Source organism: Lissotriton vulgaris, chromosome 2_2 (genome assembly GCF_964263255.1).
Source record: "Lissotriton vulgaris chromosome 2_2, aLisVul1.2, whole genome shotgun sequence".
Taxonomy (NCBI): domain Eukaryota; kingdom Metazoa; phylum Chordata; class Amphibia; order Caudata; family Salamandridae; genus Lissotriton; species Lissotriton vulgaris.
Window position 1 is genome coordinate 797106 of NC_141688.1, and position 18957 is coordinate 816062.

At 44.0% G+C, this 18957-nt stretch overlaps 1 protein-coding gene across 2 annotated transcripts in view; it reads right to left on the reverse strand.

Annotated features, from left to right (window-relative positions):
* Positions 1 to 18957, reverse strand: part of PSTPIP1 (proline-serine-threonine phosphatase interacting protein 1) — a 527591-nt gene that overhangs the window by 75165 nt on the left and 433469 nt on the right. For both annotated transcript variants that reach the window (XM_086959166.1, XM_086959165.1), the window contains exons 11-12: positions 11243 to 11339; positions 6474 to 6564 (exon numbers count right to left, since the gene is read on the reverse strand). In XM_086959166.1, the coding sequence (XP_086815292.1) occupies positions 6474 to 6564; positions 11243 to 11339 (188 nt within the window). The remainder of the gene's footprint in view (positions 1 to 6473; positions 6565 to 11242; positions 11340 to 18957) is intronic.

Here is an 18957-nt window from a genome sequence, read left to right on the forward strand (position 1 = left end):
CACTCCTCATGTCACTTTCTTCCACCGCTCTACATTTCATGTCTCTTTATCTCACTCTCAACAGTTATTTTTCATACTAGTTTTCTCCCTTTGTCATTGTGTTTCTGTCTCTTTCTTCTTCTTTTTTCTTACTGTTGGCCAAAGTCTGACAATGAAAATCAAGTCCCAGTCACCAGAAATGAGTGAAAGTATCCACCACCTGTAACCATCATCACAAGTTAATCACTGAAATTATTACAGATTTTTTACCCTGGCTGTTGTTGATGTTCCTCAATTCTTAGGTCGAGCTAGACAGCGGTTGCGCTGTTACTTAGCAGCCTGTTGTATATGCTTTGGAAATTAAACTCCGCCCCTTTATTGCCAATTGCTTTCGATTTCTCTGTCCACGTCCTTTACAAATCCTTGCTTGCTAATGGGCAGTTGTTCCTCTTTGTCCCTCCTTTACATTTCCGGTTTCCTCCGATGTAGCACCGACTAAGTACTGAATTTTTACGCTTAAAATGTTTATGTCTTCCTTCGGGGACCACTTTTCTTCTTCCTATGTTTCCCTCCCTCAGCGCTGCACAGCTTCATATCCGCCACGCTTTCCATTTGTACAAACTATGTATTTTGAAAATAACCAACGCTCCCAAGCTGGAAAATACCAGGTGTTGTGCTCCATCGGAGCTGCTGCGACGCCTCCGGTCGCAAGGTCAATGGAAGTGGGACACTAATTCTGTTGAAGCATTTTGTGTTTTGAAAGGGTAATCTGAAGGGGCCCAATAATGACTGCCCGCACGCTAAGGGATATTCCTTCTACACCCAGTAACTGCCAGCAAGGAGGTATGTGTAGTCCGTCATCAATGTCAAGTTGGCAATCCTCCCACAGTGTTCGTGCTGAGAGAGAACAGTAACTAGAGCTATGGCTTCGCAGCCTTGCCCAAGCCTTGGGACACCCGGCAGGATCCACCTTCCTTCAGCAGCCTTGCGGTGAGTAGTGACACATCTACTGCAGCTTATTTTTTAGGTCTCGCCTGAGCCAGCGCATGCGTTGGTTGGCCTGGCGAGACATTTATTGAGTGGGCTTCAAAAAGCCAACCACAGCTTTTTGTGTGGCCTAGAGCGTGCGGTTATGCGCACAGTTACGAGCAGAGGCCCATCTGGCTTTGCTCTCTCGTAATGGCGCATTTACACACCACTCGCCAGACGTGCCTCCTTGTTTTACAGCATGCATGAGTTTGTAATTGTTGTATTTGGTCACTAGATGGCGCTGTGGTCATTTCCACATTTAAAAGAGCGAGAAGTCCAGTCAGATTACATGCACTGCACCCACTCCTGTGCCATTCAGCGACAGGCTCACATTGATCCAGATGCTGTGAGATTTTGTTTTACTTTGTTGTTTTGCTATTTTATGCCCACAATAAATGGTGTAGAGTGATAGTGTTTGTGCTATATTGTTTCTCACATTAAACTATTATTTCATTACCTGTTTACTATAAATGTATTGTGTACATCAATACATATTACATGTAATTTAAAAAGTAAAGCGGTACATTATTGGGAAGATAGTAGTACTTGAGCAACCGTTTAACCCTCGTTGATTCCTGCTGCAAACAATCTCTGTGCTCCGCCTTTTCTCGGACAGAACACATATTATGTACGTAAACAGGCCGTCTCCGGGAGACGGCAGGAGGAGAGCGACGGGCGGTGAACAGTATGCCCATATTTCCAGTAGTTTTGTTGTGTCCTGGTTTCTTGACAGTCGCTGACATTTTCTGGAGAAAGAGACGGTTCAATTTTATGAATCTCGGGTAACATGTAGTTCTTTTTCTTGGTAAAGGGATAATACGCATGACTGTTACTCACACCCTCCCGCCTCAGACAGAAGAAATGTACAGCGGCGCTGCTGCCAACTGTGCAGCAGGTGCAGTGGCACCTGCACCCATTAGTTTTGAGGAGATAACTGCAAGTCAGTTAACCCTGTCGCTTCAGGTCGAGTGCTTGTGTAACCACCAGTTAAGCTTTGCGTGGTACATGTTTAGAAACAAAAATGAGATTGGGTTTTGCAGTGATTTGCAAATTGGATAATCACCATGGAAGTGCAATGTGACTGTGTAAGGGGATCAGTGCGCGCCCTCGGAGTAGAGGCCCTTGGGGGCCGGAAAGGAGTAGGGGGTGGGAGGGGGCGTTTTTAGAGGTCTCTTTGCTGTAGCTTCTCGGATGTAATGCACAGGTGGTAGGTAAGACAGCTGAGTGTGCTGAGTGTTTGCCACATGGATCTGTGAGATGTAGGCAGACGTGCAACGCTCATTGGCCTCAAAGGGCTTCAGCAATAATAAAAACCCAATAGTGCGTAGTACCCATTATGTGAATAGAAAAAAACCTACAAGCCGTTTAACCCAATACAACTAAAATTCTGGGAGACAAAACGTGTCATTATTTTTTGTATGGCCATCCAATCAACACTTTGCTATGCTGTCACATCATGGACACCAGAGGAGGGCCCATTCACCTTTTTCTGCGAACTGTTGCATACGGTATAATTGTTATGTGCAATGTTACAAAAACATGACATTGTTTGTTTGATAAATGAGAAACCAAAACAATTCTTTAATGTATGAACATATAGTTTTGATATCCTTCTTTAAGCAACAATTATCAGCATTGACGTTTCACTGTCTTAATGAATATTCTCCCTGTGGATTTGGTTAGCGAATCCCATACATTAAGACACTACAACATAAGTATTCACCCGTTATGCCCCAAAGGAGCCCCTCTTGTAATCCCCATTCCCTGGGCCAGCCCCCCTTAGTTTACAGCTCAGCCTCATCACACAAGCCTAACTAGATATAAGCCCCACACATTGTATGTCAAAATAGCACAACAAAAATTTAATCTTACAAATATTGTGGTATAAACATTTGTGTACACGAATATGCAAATGTTCAAGTATTTACAATAGGGGAAAGAAAGTTTTTGTAAATAATATTTAGGAAAATATGTCTGTGAGACGCTATTGAAACCACAATATTCTGGCAGAGCACAGGACACAAATTAGTATGTGCTAACAAAGTCTTCGACATCTTTTTTTGACATTAAGATTTTGTATTACATTTCTCAAAATTAATCAAATAATGATCATGAAACAAATACTTGCATATATACATAAAGTGCCAATGATACACTATAAAATATAAGCAGGAAAAAAAATAACCAGTGAAGATAAAAAAGGATAACAAAGAAAAAAGCACTAACATACAAACATGAAAAGTTGATACATCAAAATATAAATGTATTTCACACCCAACCTATTTGGCATAATAAGCACCTTAAAATCCGTAACCGCTTACTCTATTGGAAATCTTGGCATTCACGGGGTTTGAAATGGATCTCTCAACTTCTTTCTGATACTCATCCTCTTCCTTTTCATCTCCTTCAAACCCAATTTTCGTTGCCATCCTCTTATCGTAAACAATATTTATCGCTGATCCCCTCCCTTACCCAGTATCTCTCCTCCCTCCCTGCTACCAACTCTATTCCTGCAACGCACCTTTCTATTTCGAATGCTCTTGACCAATCCCCCTCTGCTTCTTTTCTCTATAAATCTCTACAATCATCTATTGAACGTACTAAATCTAAGGTTGAGTTGGCTTGGGAAAAAGATCTATCTCAAATTTGGCCCTCTACTCTTTGGGATAAAATTTGGTCTAAAATTCACAGCAACACTAACACTACTCAAACTTTATTTTTTATCTATAATCGTACATTATTTACTCTCTTAATTCTATCATCTTTCTCCTCAGACACTCCCTCCACTTGTTGGTCCTGTCCCTGCCCTTTGGCCGATCTGAAACACATGCTCTTCGAATGCCCTCCCATTTTACTTTTCTGGCAAGCAGTTTGGTCCCAAATTCATAAAATTCTCAATTTCACTCTCCCCTTTTCAATAGTTCACATATTTCTAGGTTCCCTTTCCCCCGATCTTTCTGGATCCCACCATAGACACAAATTACTTGATCTCCTGATAGCTATTGCTTTCCATCATATCACATCACATTGGAAACAAGCTAAGGATGTTTCCTTCTCTGCTTGGTGGAACGCAGTTTGTTTCAATCATCGACTAGACACCAATTTTGTCTCCCCTATTTCCCTAGCAATTAAACGTGACCTTCTATGGCTCCCCCTGACCGACTATTTATCCAGAATTGCCAGGCCTTCTCCCACTTCTCCAATACGCAATGTAGAAGTTCAAAAACCACCGTGATTTTTTTATCTTAATTATATGCAAGATTATTGATTGCTTCCTATGTTTCCTTTATATCACCTCTACGTTATATAATTCCAATATTTTCCCTCCTACCCCTGAATTTTTTATTGCAAATTATTTTTCTGTATACGATATTTCTTTGATTAATTTCTTCCTTTGTAAGAGAGATTTCTTGTTTTTATAACTTATGATTGTTTCTTCATGTACTGTCTTTACTTCTTTATGCCTTAATAAACTTCAAACTTAAAAAAAATAAAAAAAAATATAAATGTATTGTTACAAGAATGAAAAGACTAAAATAATTTGTATCTGAACAATATATAATAAGCATGTGTAAACCCATGAGGTATCTGGTTTTAGACAAGCCTGTGTCTGACTCTGCAGGTGTATTGGAAGAGAGATAGTTCATCTGGTTAATGCAGCTGCTGCGGCCAGTAGGTTAGCTAGAGTGTTGTCCATCAGGGACACAAAGCTCCCGAACTGGCCTCCCACCCCAAGCCCACCCTGCCCCTCCCTAACCTTAGAAAGAAGCCCGGGGCCTCTTCACACAATGTCTCAGAGTTAGGTACATGGATTGCTGCTACAGAGTGCTAATGCTCCAGGGCATTGAGCCCAACTAAACTTATTGGAATGCTTCATGAGTGTCTCCTCCAATCTACATGTAAAACCTGTGCTGTTTAAAGCAATATATGTGGAAAAGTATTTCCCTAAAACCGTAACCTAAAATATTTTGTCTCATTTAAAAACAAGCATTTGCAATGCAATAGGTCTCGCAGTTACGCGAGTTTAAGCTATTGACATTGCAAATAACAATGTGTTTTAGTTTTGTTTTGTTTTTAAAAACCTAAATAAAAGGCATTGTTATTTACAATGCCAATAGCTTAAAACTCGCGTAACTGCGAGACTTATTGCATTGCAAAATGCTTGTTTTTATTGCCATCTAGCGCTTCTTGCCCCCGCCGAGGAGCTCTTCCAGAGTGCATGCTTCTCTGCCCCTTGTTCTGGGTGTGTTAATCCAAAACATGCTCTAATCGATAACTACAGGCTCTCAGCTAGCAGACCGTCAGAGGTAGGATTTGTCACTGTGTGAGAGTAAATGTGCAAAAAATAAATCACCACTGTTTTTTGTCTTCGAGCATGCATCCATTAATATCTTATTTCTTTTGAGAAGAAGTGAAAAAACACCTTTTCAGTAGCGCTTTGGTCCGATCACAGCACAAAGTTTATTGGCTTTTCTTTTCCACAGAACATGCTGCACACCTGTATATCAGTGCAACTCTTTAGGTGATAGTTACAAATGTCAATTCCTAGAGCTACCATGTGGCGTTTATTGCTCATGATGTGAAGCGTCTGTTTCCAGACGTGCTTCATTGAGAAAAACTATTACTCTGCTAACAATGCGCTCTGTGGCACACTTCTCACACACACTATCACACTCTCTGCTGTATACACACATACTTCAGCTTCTGCTGACACGCGCATGTCACATACTCTCTCGCACGCGCACACACCCACAGTTTATAGCCATGCATCTCTTCGAACGAGTAGGAGCTGCCAGAATGTTTAAATTAGAGGTACTACCATCAAGTTGTAAAACTTTGCGCAAATAAGAGTTGCAACTATGGTGACCATGAAGTCTGACAGGATTTGTTCCCTTCATGCTGACTCTTATTTATGTTACATTCATGCTTTGCTTGCTTCTTATCTCTGTTGTGGAAAAACACTTGCATCCCGACAACAACGGTCATCCTTGTACCCAACAGATTTATAGTGCACATCGCCACGTTTCAATGCACATTACCCACTATTAGTGTCCCGTGCGGCCCACCGGGGGATTGCCCGGTGCCTGCTATGGCTAGTCCGGCCCTGTCTGCAGCCCCTGTTCTTGTTAACCAGCGAGTGAGTGATTTCACTACTAAAATACTACTAAAATAATTTATATAACGCATAGGACGGTTAATCAATCTTAAAACTGAAACATAGTTCACCAATTCTACGTTAGCTGCTTTATCTGCTTTGTTACTCCTCAGCAAACAAAAAAAGTAAGTACAAAACATTATCATTTATAATGCCAATAGCTCTAACTTGCACAATGCGACACCACTTGCATTGCAAATGCTTATTATATAAATCTGCAAGTAATATACCTGCAGGTGACTATCAGTAGGAGCACACCTGCCCATTTGGTGGATATGGCAGGTACAGCCTAGGAGGGCATTTCACTTACTTTTTTATCATGGGAGTGCACCCACCGACAGCCAAACCATTGCTGCTTCCCAGAGGCAAACGGTCATAGTAATTCTCGTACAATATGGGAGCTGCAACGAGACAAAAAAAGACATTAAAATAACGCTTTTATGTTTCAATACACATATCCATCCCATACATGTAATGCAATACTCAGATTAGGTACGTGTAATCTTCATTTGACTGGTTCCCCTCTTGTGTTTCGTTTAACTTAAATCGTCATCTAAATATTGTGTCTTGTGTCAATATAAATTGACTTGTTTTTTTATTTATTATACCATTTCCCTCTATCTTCAATATAATTAGAAACATTCTCTGAGGGAGTTTTCTTTTTAATAACCCAAACCTTTAATTCTCAACATCATTTTAAAAGATGGACCACAACTCCTTACATAAACGGATTAGTAATTCAAAAGAGTGTGCTAAAGTCTTCATACAATTAGCTAATCATACATTATTTACAGCTAGAACTACAGCAACAAATGGCATCCACCTTTTTTTTATTTTTTGCATATTATTCACAAATCAATAATTTAAAGTTACATCAGAAAAACTGTGTTCTTGGGCCTAAATATACTGTCACTCCTTATGGATGGGAATGAGGATTTAGTTATCTTAAAGTAAACAATGAGATAATCCATATACTATATAATATTGAAACTAAAGTCAAATCAAATGGTATTAAAAAATTCTTTGATGAAAAAGACAAGTAATAAGAAATTTCAAATCCTATTGTATGTGATAAGACAATGAATCAATCTTTGGACCACATGATGTGGAAGTGCCATTTTTGCTGTACCCTAAAACATAAACTTCTTCCCTTGATTCCGTCCACATTGAAATATAGGCCTGTCGCAAAACAAATACAGGGTTGGAAATATTGATAATATGTAAGTGCTAAATTGCATTGGTCATTTTTATTGGAGGACCTGAAGGTCGGCTCTGGGTGCCCTGGAGTGCTATCGTCTACCTGAAACTCAGGTCTGGTTAGCAAGATGGGATGAGCCGCTGCTCCCTTTGGTCCTACCCTTGAAGTCATTTTTGCACACCTACTGGAGGCTAATGAAACCGGGAAGAAGAGACAACCTGGAGTTAACAGCGCTGCTTTGCACTCTGGCCATCTGGTTCGATAGCTGTCAACCAGATGACCCAAACAGCTGCTGATCAGATGTCCCTAACCAGCTGTACAATAGATGGCCCAGGTCAGCTACAAGTCCAATGAACCAGGACAGCTGCCGTTGACTAGCGAAGGCCAATGGTTGATTCAATTACCCAGGCCTGCTGCTGACCAGATGATACTGGCTGCTGAAGCCTCCGGCGTCACTAACCAGGATCACTGGAGCGAATGGTCAGAATGTCCAGGCACACTGGAGCTGGCGCCTTGCCTCCCTGTACATCTGAGGGTACCTATTAGGGTCCTTTGGTCATCATGCTCACGTGCAGGGAGTGTAACTTTGACCACACCCCTGGAGGCTGAGGGGCTAGCAGCTGAGGAATGCTGGCAAGTGCCCTTACTATGACAAAAAAACATAGTCAGAGAAGGACTTTAAATACATCATTGAAAGATAACTTCTCTGCTATTAATAAAAGCCTGGTCCAGAACCAGATATCCTATGGATGATTTAGCGCTCAATTCCTTGTCTTACTGTATTGCATTTTCTCCACTATGAAGCTGTCACACAGGATTATAAATATTAGATTTGCCCAACAGTACACCGCACTGTGAATATAATGTGCCAGTTTCCTAGCATTATAAGTCAGGAAACATAATTTTTTAAGTAGGATTAATAAAAGGGTGCGTTTAACAGGTACACAACTAAATAATTCTTCCTAGAACAGATAGAAAATGCATGCAACCTAGTTAGGGGCATCACTGAGGTGTTGCAGTTAAGACCATTTTGGACTCACTGGTGATCTCTGCTCCAGTCTCCGGATACGTGGTGCTGGGAGACATATTGAGATAAAATTCCATGTTGGCTCAGGTCAAAGGACTTTTTGAATGCATGTTAAGTGTATGACAATCTCAATGTATTTTGGTGCCTTGGTTAGATGTAGCCCCCACCCCATTAATATATTACCAATGCAGTGACATCCCTATAGTATCACTTATGTGGTCTATGCGTCATTTTCTGGCACAGTTTCTATGTTTGGTGAAACACCTGGCATGTTATGTTATTTTATGTTGGTATGAATTTGTAGAGCGCACGCTCACCCTGGGGTTTCTTGGCGCTGTGTACCGCTGGGGAACCCGTCCTGGCTTTCCCTGTGAGATGGTCCCTATTGGGCATCCCCAAGGTGAAGCCAGGCATCCCCGGCAGCGAGGGGGCCGTTGTGGAGATTAAGCAAGCTATTGCCCAGAGTTGCAGCGTGAGACCCATGGTTAGAGAGGCACCGAGGCAAGATTTATCAAGCCTGCTGACATTGGTTCCGTACCCTGCCGCGTCGGGAATTAAACCCTGGTCCTGGGCCGACCTCTGCTTCTGGGTCTGCCGCCTCAAACCGGTGAGCTACACTTCTCCACTGTTTACTGTTTACATTGTACAACTGCAGTCCACCTAATGTAGATCGATTCACTAAGTTCAAAGTCTTATGCGGCCTACGCTTAATTTCCTGGCTCACTTCTTATGTTTAGTGCAGCATTTGATATGTTTATATTATGCAACTGCACTCCACATAATGTAGATCGATTCACTTAGTTCATATTCTGAAAATGTCCATGCTCCTTCCTACATGGCATTCTAATTCCAAATTCAAGTAATTAGTTTATTCATAGTTCATAGTTTAAATGCACCAGGTTGGAAGTCAAATTTGGTGCCCCTATGATAAAGTTGTATACTCCAAAAATCCTAATCTTTTGTAAAATTAAGACACCAAAAATGTAAAACATGGGTATTAACTTTACATGTTTTTGTTTATGCTCTAGATATCCCACTCCTCACATACTACCTGCACGTCCTTCAGACTCGTATGTCCAGTGCCTAGCTGAAGCTCAATCCAACCCGGGATACAATTCATATTGTTTACCAAGAACAACAAACAAGAAATAATACAAACCTGGATCAATTCCATGAACCTTGATGGCTTCAAACACCAACTTTCACCCAATGGCAACTTCCTCGGATTCACCCTGGACTCCAACCTCAGCCTCAGAGAACGGATGTACCATGTTACAACGCATACCGTTACAACTACCTACCATTACAACGCGACCATTACAACGCATACCATTACAACGCATAGCGCTTTGGGGTGCTGGATAGTGGTAAGTTTAATTTACTATTCTAACTCCAGTCCCCGTGGACCCTAGGGAAGGTGTTGGATAGTAAATTATACTTATTCCCTATCCTATAGCGCCCCCCAGCGCAATGCGTTGTAATGGTATGCGTTGTAAAAGTCGCGTTGTAATGGTAGTGCGGAGTAACGAATGCGTTGTAACAGGTGCATACCTCAGAGAACACATTACCAAAAACGACCGCCCAGCACCAGCTCTCTCTTCTGATGAAAGTGAAACCATTTCTTCATGAAAGCAGCTCCAAGGCTGCTGTTCAAGCCCTCATAGGTTCTCACAGATGGATGGTGGTAATGTGCTGCTGCACGGCCTTCCATGGGATCCCTTAAGGGCATCCTACGTGCGACACCATATCTCATCCCGGGACTGAACGAAGCATGATCAGATCACCCCCCTTATGGAACACAATTGACTCCGCATGCCAGCCCACACCATCTTCAGACCCCCCCCTGCATCTTTTACAAAGCCATCACATCCAGGACCCCCACTTATCTGGCAGACAAACTCGCCATCTCTGGTAGGTCTTGGAATAATAATCGCAGCCAGGCCAAGCGTAAAGGGAAGAAAAAGCAGCAGGTTGTTTCATCTAAGCACCCAGGATCTGGAGCAACATCCCCATATCTATTAGGACCGAAGCACCAATGCTCCAGTTTAGGAAAGACATCTTTAAAAGAGACTACAACACACTGCATTAGTCCTCCACAAACCAGATCCCTCGCCGATCACTCATCGGTGTTAAGCTTATCTTTGACCCCGTGAAGCGTCTGCTGCCCTGAAGGTAGGTTCACGCTACAGCAATACCACATGCATGCATACAGACATAGACACACATACATACTTTGTTGGGCCCTTGAGACATAGCATGGTGTAGGGAGACGCTTACACTTCATTTATCAATGAGCCCACACACAGCGCGAGCCAGGCTGCGGGGTGCAGGTAAGTGGCATTCACTTCAACTGACGCAGAGCATAGCGGGCAGGGTATAAGCAATGCTAGAACTAGACAGCAAAGTAGAATGGAAACGTGTGGGAAGATTTACACATCAACAATGTCATACAACGAGGTTACATAATATATAACCACAATCTGGTGTTCCCAGCCCTAATTTTATCACCCAAGCAGACTGATCGTGAAATCTAGAGACACTCTGAAATCCTGTGTGTCAAAGGCTCAGCATTCTGTTGTACCAACATTTCATGTTGTTCCAAATAAAGTCTGTAGGACTTCCGAAGCTGACATCTGCACCATGTCATGGTAACCCCCTTCTCCCTGTCCTGGTTTCTACACCACCACACTCTCTCATAAACCTGGATCTAAGAGACTAAAGTGCTGCTAGCTCGAGGGCCAGGTGAGGCTGAAGGTTATCTTCACCAGACTGGGTCAGCTGGCAGCATACACCATCCATGCGGCAGCCCAAGTAACACAGTATTTTGTACAAACAATTACAACCGCAGGCTTACCAGGCCGCTCTGATCCAGTCATTTTGTTCTGAATGAAGAAATCTACGTCGGCGTCTACGTCACACTCTTCCAGGCCTTTTCGGACTTCTTCATACAGCTGCAGAAAGAAAGCAGAATGTATGTTCCATGCCTTACTTTGGGTAACCCCACAGTGCGGCCCTACTGAAGCGAGCAGTCCATGATGTCCTAAGGTGATACTTGTAGGACGTCATCATGTCTCTGCCTTCGAAGCAGCCTACTAGTGAAGTTCTTAACTAATCCAGTCTGAAGTATATGATTTGATACCACCCATATTTACAGTCTCATCGCAGTGTATTCTGGTGGTCGTAGGCATATTTTCTCCCTAATGAAGAGAAGCTCGTGTTCCAAAATGCCTTACTATAATCAATAACTAATATATTGTAATTGCACACGATGGCAAATTGTTTGGATCAGAATGATACAATAAAATCGACTGTATTTGACATTCTCTGCGGTGTTAATCAAGACAAAAAGCAAACAAGCTTGCAAGGATGATCTATCTTTGTCACTAAAAATGACATGTTTCCGGCTTGCCACTTGTCAAAGTCACATGGGCCTTTCCTTTCAAAACATTATTGTATAGTATTCTTCGGTTTCAGATAACAATTTTGCAAGAGCAGGTCTTTTTTTTAACAGGTACACAACTAAATGGTTACAGACAACTTTATCTTTTTCACAATCCTCATCTCATCAATGCTAGTTTTGGGTGGGTCCACTTCAGCTCCTGTATTGCATGGTTTGCCACTGCTTGGATGAGTTGCCTCTCAAATCCATTACATTTCAGTAGATACATGATTGCACTAGTAATTTAAAATTAAGATTTTAGAGATGGGAACAACACAATAGTTGTTTTCCGAAGAGAAAAGATGGGTGCCGTGGAAGTGGTATACTTTGAAAGCATAGCATAACTGAGCGCAGCTAGGACATGACTCACTCAGCGGATATTTCAGTCAGACCAGATCTAGCACTGACAGAAAGGAGTAGGGCGGTTTAGTCCCAAGTTTTCAACCTTCACTACCGCATTCCACAGGCCTCTCTGGAAACCATTGAGAGACTGGTCACCTCTTCAAGGTGGGCTCCCACCCTCGCCTTCCACTCATGCTGGTGCCGCTCCTGCTGCCAGGATGTAATGTGATTGTAATAATCAACAGGGACCCCACTGGTATTAATGGGAGACAGTTACAATAGTATGCAGAAGCATTAAACGAACAGCGATAAGGAGACTCACAATAATTTGATATAAGTGCTTACAGCATCATGTTTTCAAAAAGATATTAGGAGAGGACAGTTGTATCAGCACTGTACAAAAAACAACCCCAATTATACTTGGTGCAAAGTATGTGAAGGTGACATACGTGAAGCGACGCAAGTGACAATTAGAACCAGCTAGGACAGCGCGTGAAGTGCAAATAGTGCGGCTATATACAGTGAATCAAAGAGGCGAGTGACTCATACAATTATACACTTTAGTTATATTTCTTGAAACTTTTCTTTTGAGCCTTTGCGGTAATTGCGCCATTTAATGAGCTGGGGGTCGACGACGTTTCGATCCTGGTTAGTTAGGATCATCTTCATGACAGATTGGTATTGGTAGGAGCGGTGCTGTTCAGTGCAGAAGAGAGGAGGGATCCAATGTTTCAGTGTAGTGGAGCCTTGATCGGGAAGTGGATGCCCGCGATGGTGCTCCTGTATTGGGAATAATTTAGGGTCGTAGACATCAATTGGCGTCTTTAGGGTCTGAAGTGGGATCGCGGTAGACCTGGTAGCTGAGTGAAGCACTGCCGTTCGATTCCACGCCACCGTCGTGTGCGGGAAGGCTTCTTCCTGCACACGCCTAAGTCCATTGATGTACAAAAGTTACTCTTAAAGAAATGAATTGCTTTGGAGATGATGACAAGGTCGACGTTTCGGTCTTTGATGCAGGTGTCTATAAGACCATCATCAGGACTATTGTATTTTGCAGAGGAAGCCCCTTAGCAATTTTGATGTTGTTAAAGACAATTGAATAATGAGTGGATGTAAAGCACCACAGTAATCTGTTAGATTCTTGTAGTCAAAAGCGATTTATTCAGGTTAGCAATCCAGCAAAAATGGAGGAGAGCTCTTTGAGTCACAAGTTGACTGTATCAATTGTTCTCGCGTTGAGACGGCACGTCAACGTTAGTCTTGCTGTCATCTGCAGTGAGCAAAGACCGAAACGTCGACCTTGTCATCATCTCCAAAGCAATTCATTTCTTTAAGAGTAACTTTTGTACATAAATGGACTTAGTTATACACTGTTATAGAAAGGAGTTGATGTTATGTTATGAACGGATTTGCTGATTTGCACACACATCTTTCGTGACTTTTTTGCTTACATTGATTTGTTTGTTGTATCCCCGTGAATTGATTCTCTACTGACTGATGAAATACAATATATTTTTTCATATAAATAGACTTTACTGTGTGCTTCTTCTTCTTTTCCCATTCAATGTGACCAATATCAACAATTCATTTTGTTATTCTATGGATACATTTGGGTTAGATTGCTGATATTTACAATACAGCACTCCATGTCGCAATGATTTAGAGATACATCAGTAATCCTGACGTATCTGTAGGCGCAAAATTGGCGTTTTGCTGGAGTTTGTCTGAAAACATACACAACTCCAGAAATGTGTCATTTCACATTGGGGAACGCCCCATGTGAATGGCTCGAGTCACCCCTAATGCCTGCTATAAGCAGGTCTAAGAATCTGATGCACTAACTCCATAGAAGTGGCGTATTTCACAGCGCCACTTCTATGAGGCTTTTCTGCGTCAGCATGCCCACCACGCATATATTATACCTGTCACAGGTACAATGTAGTGCAGTGGTTTACAAAGTGATGTAAATAAGGCGTGGGGTAGTGCTTTTTTTACGCCACCGCAGCGTCACAAAAAGTTACGCAACAGCAGCGTAAGGGCCTTATAAATGACATACAAGGAGAGCCAGGAGTGCAAGGGCAGGTGTGTGTATGGTGGAAGAGCAGGCACTGCTGGACTACTGCATACTAAATGGGCCAATAGGGGGTTCCACTCATTGTATGCAACATTCCAGCAGCATGCTCAATGGCATGGTCTTCTGGCATATAGTCACTCCCCTTAAATAAATACAAGGTGCTTTCCCTTGGTTGTCCCTGTAAGGGTCAGTGTGCACACTACACCCAGTCTGCGCCCTACCTTAGTGTATATAGGAACGGCAGAGGCTCCACAAACGTGCTGCAGTTATAGGTTAATGCATCTGTGTGTCTTTGCATGTTCCCTCACTACTGCTAGCCTGCATTGTAGCGTATTTCTTACAAGAAGTGTAGATGTCTGTTAGCGCTGCATCGAAGGTGGGTAGCACTGTTAAATAAAATCTTATTACCTTTCCAAGGTGGACAGTCACACCAGTCAAAAGACTTATTGGCATGAAAACAGAAAAATGACTGAGCAAGGTCACCAAAAGGCTGTTTACACTCTTGTCTTATTTGGAGAGGGCCGTATTTATTAGCATCTGATATGGAGATGAACATTTCCACTGTCATTTAAAAAGGTTCGATTCAGAAAAGGGGGTGGTGATGAACAGAGTGTCTGAATTAAGCAGGCCACTCTTACCCAGTCCACTGATCAGGGCTTGATCCATCACCGTTTTTTAGCTCACAGCACCATCCCAGCTCAGAACCTGGCTATATGCAAATTAGTCTGTCCCTGGCCCAGTGCATCATGGGAACAGGGCAGACCAAACTACCAAGCCAATTCTTATACTGGGAAGGATACAAGCTACCGGGGACCGGTTTCTGGCATTTCAGCCGTCTTCGGCCCGGCTTGCTTGAATCCTGATGGTGCAATGAGCAAGGGACTCACATCTGAGTATACCCTTCAACGCTTATGGTGGACAAAAACGATTCAGAAAAGGGGGTGGTGATGAAACTGAGCTGAGCTGGGATGGTGCAGTAAGATAAATAACGGTGATGGATCAAGCCCTGATCTTTGGACTGGGTAAGAGTGGTCTGCTTAATTCAGACACTCTGTTCATCACCACCCCCTTTTCTGAATCGTTTTTGGCCACTATAGGTGTGGCAGGGTATACTCAGACATGAGTCCCTTTCTCACTGCACCATCAGGATTCAAGCAAGCCGGGCCGAAGACGGCTGAAATGCCAGAAACCGGTCCCCGGTAGCTTGTCTCCTTTCTGGTGAAGAATTGGCTTGGTAGTTTAGTCTGCCCTGTTCCCATGATGCACTGGGCCAGGGACAGACTGATTTGCATATAGCCAGGTTCTGAGCTGGGATGGTGCAGGGAGATAAATAATGGTGATGGATCAAGCCCTGATCTTTGGACTGGGCAAGAATGGTCTGCTTAATTCAGACACTCTGTTCATCACCACCCCCTTTTCTGAATCGTTTTTGGCCACTATAGGTGTGGCAGGGTATACTCAGACATGAGTCCCTTTCTCACTGCACCATCAGGATTCAAGCAAGCCGGGCCGAAGACGGCTGAAATGCCAGAAACCGGTCCCCGGTAGCTTGTCTCCTTTCTGGTGAAGAATTGGCTTGGTAGTTTAGTCTGCCCTGTTCCCATGATGCACTGGGCCAGGGACAGACTGATTTGCATATAGCCAGGTTCTGAGCTGGGATGGTGCAGTGAGATAAATAACGGTGATGGATCAAGCCCTGATCTTTGGACTGGGTAAGAGTGGTCTGCTTCATTCAGCCACTCTGTTCATCACCACCCCCTTTTCTGAATCGTTTTTGGCCACTATAGGTGTGGCAGGGTACACTCAGACATGAGTCCCTTTCTCACTGCACCATCAGGATTCAAGCAAGCCGGGCCGAAGACGGCTGAAATGCCAGAAACCGGTCCCCGGTAGCTTGTCTCCATTCTGGTGAAGAATTGGCTTGGTAGTTTAGTCTGCCCTGTTCCCATGATGCACTGGGCCAGGGACAGACTGATTTGCATATAGCCAGGTTCTGAGCTGGGATGGTGCAGTGAGATAAATAACGGTGATGGATCAAGCCCTGATCTTTGGACTGGGTAAGAGTGGTCTGCTTAATTCAGACACTCTGTTCATCACCACCCCCTTTTCTGAATCGTTTTTGGCCACTATAGGTGTGGCAGGGTATACTCAGACATGAGTCCCTTTCTCACTGCACCATCAGGATTCAAGCGAGCCGGGCCGAAGACGGCTGAAATGCCAGAAACCGGTCCCCGGTAGCTTGTCTCCTTTCTGGTGAAGAATTGGCTTGGTAGTTTAGTCTGCCCTGTTCCCATGATGCACTGGGCCAGAGACAGACTGATTTGCATATAGCCAGGTTCTGAGCTGGGATGGTGCAGTGAGATAAATAACGGTGATGGATCAAACCCTGATCTTTGGACTGGGTAAGAGTGGTCTGCTTAATTCAGACACTCTTTTCATCACCACCCCCTTTTCTGAATCGTTTTTGGCCACTATAGGTGTGGCAGGGTATACTCAGACATGAGTCCCTTTCTCACTGCACCATCAGGATTCAAGCAAGCAGGGCCGAAGACGGCTGAAATGCCAGAAACCGGTCCCCGGTAGCTTGTCTCCTTTCTGGGGAAGAATTGGCTTGGTAGTTTAGTCTGCCCTGTTCCCATGATGCACTGGGCCAGGGACAGACTGATTTGCATATAGCCAGGTTCTGAGCTGGGATGGTGCAGTGAGATAAATAACGGTGATGGATCAAGCCCTGATCTTTGGACTGGGTAAGAGTGGTCTGCTTCATTCAGCCACTCTGTTCATCACCACCCCCTTTTCTGAATCGTTTTTGGCCACTATAGGTGTGGCAGGGTATACTCAGACATGAGTCCCTTTCTCACTGCACCATCAGGATTCAAGCAAGCCGGGCCGAAGACGGCTGAAATGCCAGAAACCGGTCCCCGGTAGCTTGTCTCCTTTCTGGTGAAGAATTGGCTTGGTAGTTTAGTCTGCCCTGTTCCCATGATGCACTGGGCCAGGGAGAGACTGATTTGCATATAGCCAGGTTCTGAGCTGGGATGGTGCAGTGAGATAAATAACGGTGATGGATCAAGCCCTGATCTTTGGACTGGGTAAGAGTGGTCTGCTTCATTCAGCCACTCTGTTCATCACCACCCCCTTTTCTGAATCGTTTTTGGCCACTATAGGTGTGGCAGGGTATACTCAGACATGAGTCCCTTTCTCACTGCACCATCAGGATTCAAGCAAGCCGGGCCGAAGACGGCTGAAATGCTAGAAACCGGTCCCCGCTAGCTTGCCTCCTTTCTGGTGAAGAATTGGCTTGGTAGTTTAGTCTGCCCTGTTCCCATGATGCACTGGGCCAGGGACAGACTGATTTGCATATAGCCAGGTTCTGAGCTGGGATGGTGCAGTGAGATAAATAACGGTGATGGATCAAGCCCTGATCTTTGGACTGGGTAAGAGTGGTCTGCTTAATTCAGACACTCTGTTCATCACCACCCCCTTTTCTGAATCGTTTTTGGCCACTATAGGTGTGGCAGGGTATACTCAGACATGAGTCCCTTTCTCACTGCACCATCAGGATTCAAGCAAGCCGGGCCGAAGACGGCTGAAATGCCAGAAACCGGTCCCCGGTAGCTTGTCTCCTTTCTGGTGAAGAATTGGCTTGGTAGTTTAGTCTGCCCTGTTCCCATGATGCACTGGGCCAGGGACAGACTGATTTGCATATAGCCAGGTTCTGAGCTGGGATGGTGCAGTGAGATAAATAACTTTGATGGATCAAGCCCTGATCTTTGGACTGGGTAAGAGTGGTCTGCTTAATTCAGACACTCTGTTCATCACCACCCCCTTTTCTGAATCGTTTTTGGCCACTATAGGTGTGTCAGGGTATACTCAGACATGAGTCCCTTTCTCACTGCACCATCAGGATTCAAGCAAGCCGGGCCGAAGACGGCTGAAATGCCAGAAACCGGTCCCCGGTAGCTTGTCTCCTTTCTGGTGAAGAATTGGCTTGGTAGTTTAGTCTGCCCTGTTCCCATGATGCACTGGGCCAGGGACAGACTGATTTGCATATAGCCAGGTTCTGAGCTGGGATAGTGCAGTGAGATAAATAACGGTGATGGATCAAGCCCTGATCTTTGGACTGGGTAAGAGTGGTCTGCTTAATTCAGACACTCTGTTCATCACCACCCCCTTTTCTGAATCGTTTTTGGCCACTATAGGTGTGTCAGGGTATACTCAGACATGAGTCCCTTTCTCACTGCACCATCAGGATTCAAGCAAGCCGGGCCGAAGACGGTTAAAATGCCAGAAACCGGTCCCCGGTAGCTTGTCTCCTTTCTGGTAAAGAATTGGCTTGGTACTTTAGTCTGCCCTGTTCCCATGATGCACTGTGCCAGGGACATACTGATTTGCATATAGCCAGGTTCTGAGCTGGGATGGTGCAGTGAGATAAATAACGGTGATGGATCAAGCCCTGATCTTTGGACTGGGTAAGAGTGGTCTGTTTAATTCAGACACTCTGTTCATCAACACCCCCTTTTCTGAATCGTTTTTGGCCACTATAGGTGTGGCAGGGTATACTCAGACATGAGTCCCTTTCTCACTGCACCATCAGGATTCAAGCAAGCCGGGCCGAAGACGGCTGAAATCTCAGAAACCGGTCCCCGGTAGCTTGTCTCCTTTCTGGTGAAGAATTGGCTTGGTAGTTTAGTCTGCCCTGTTCCCATGATGC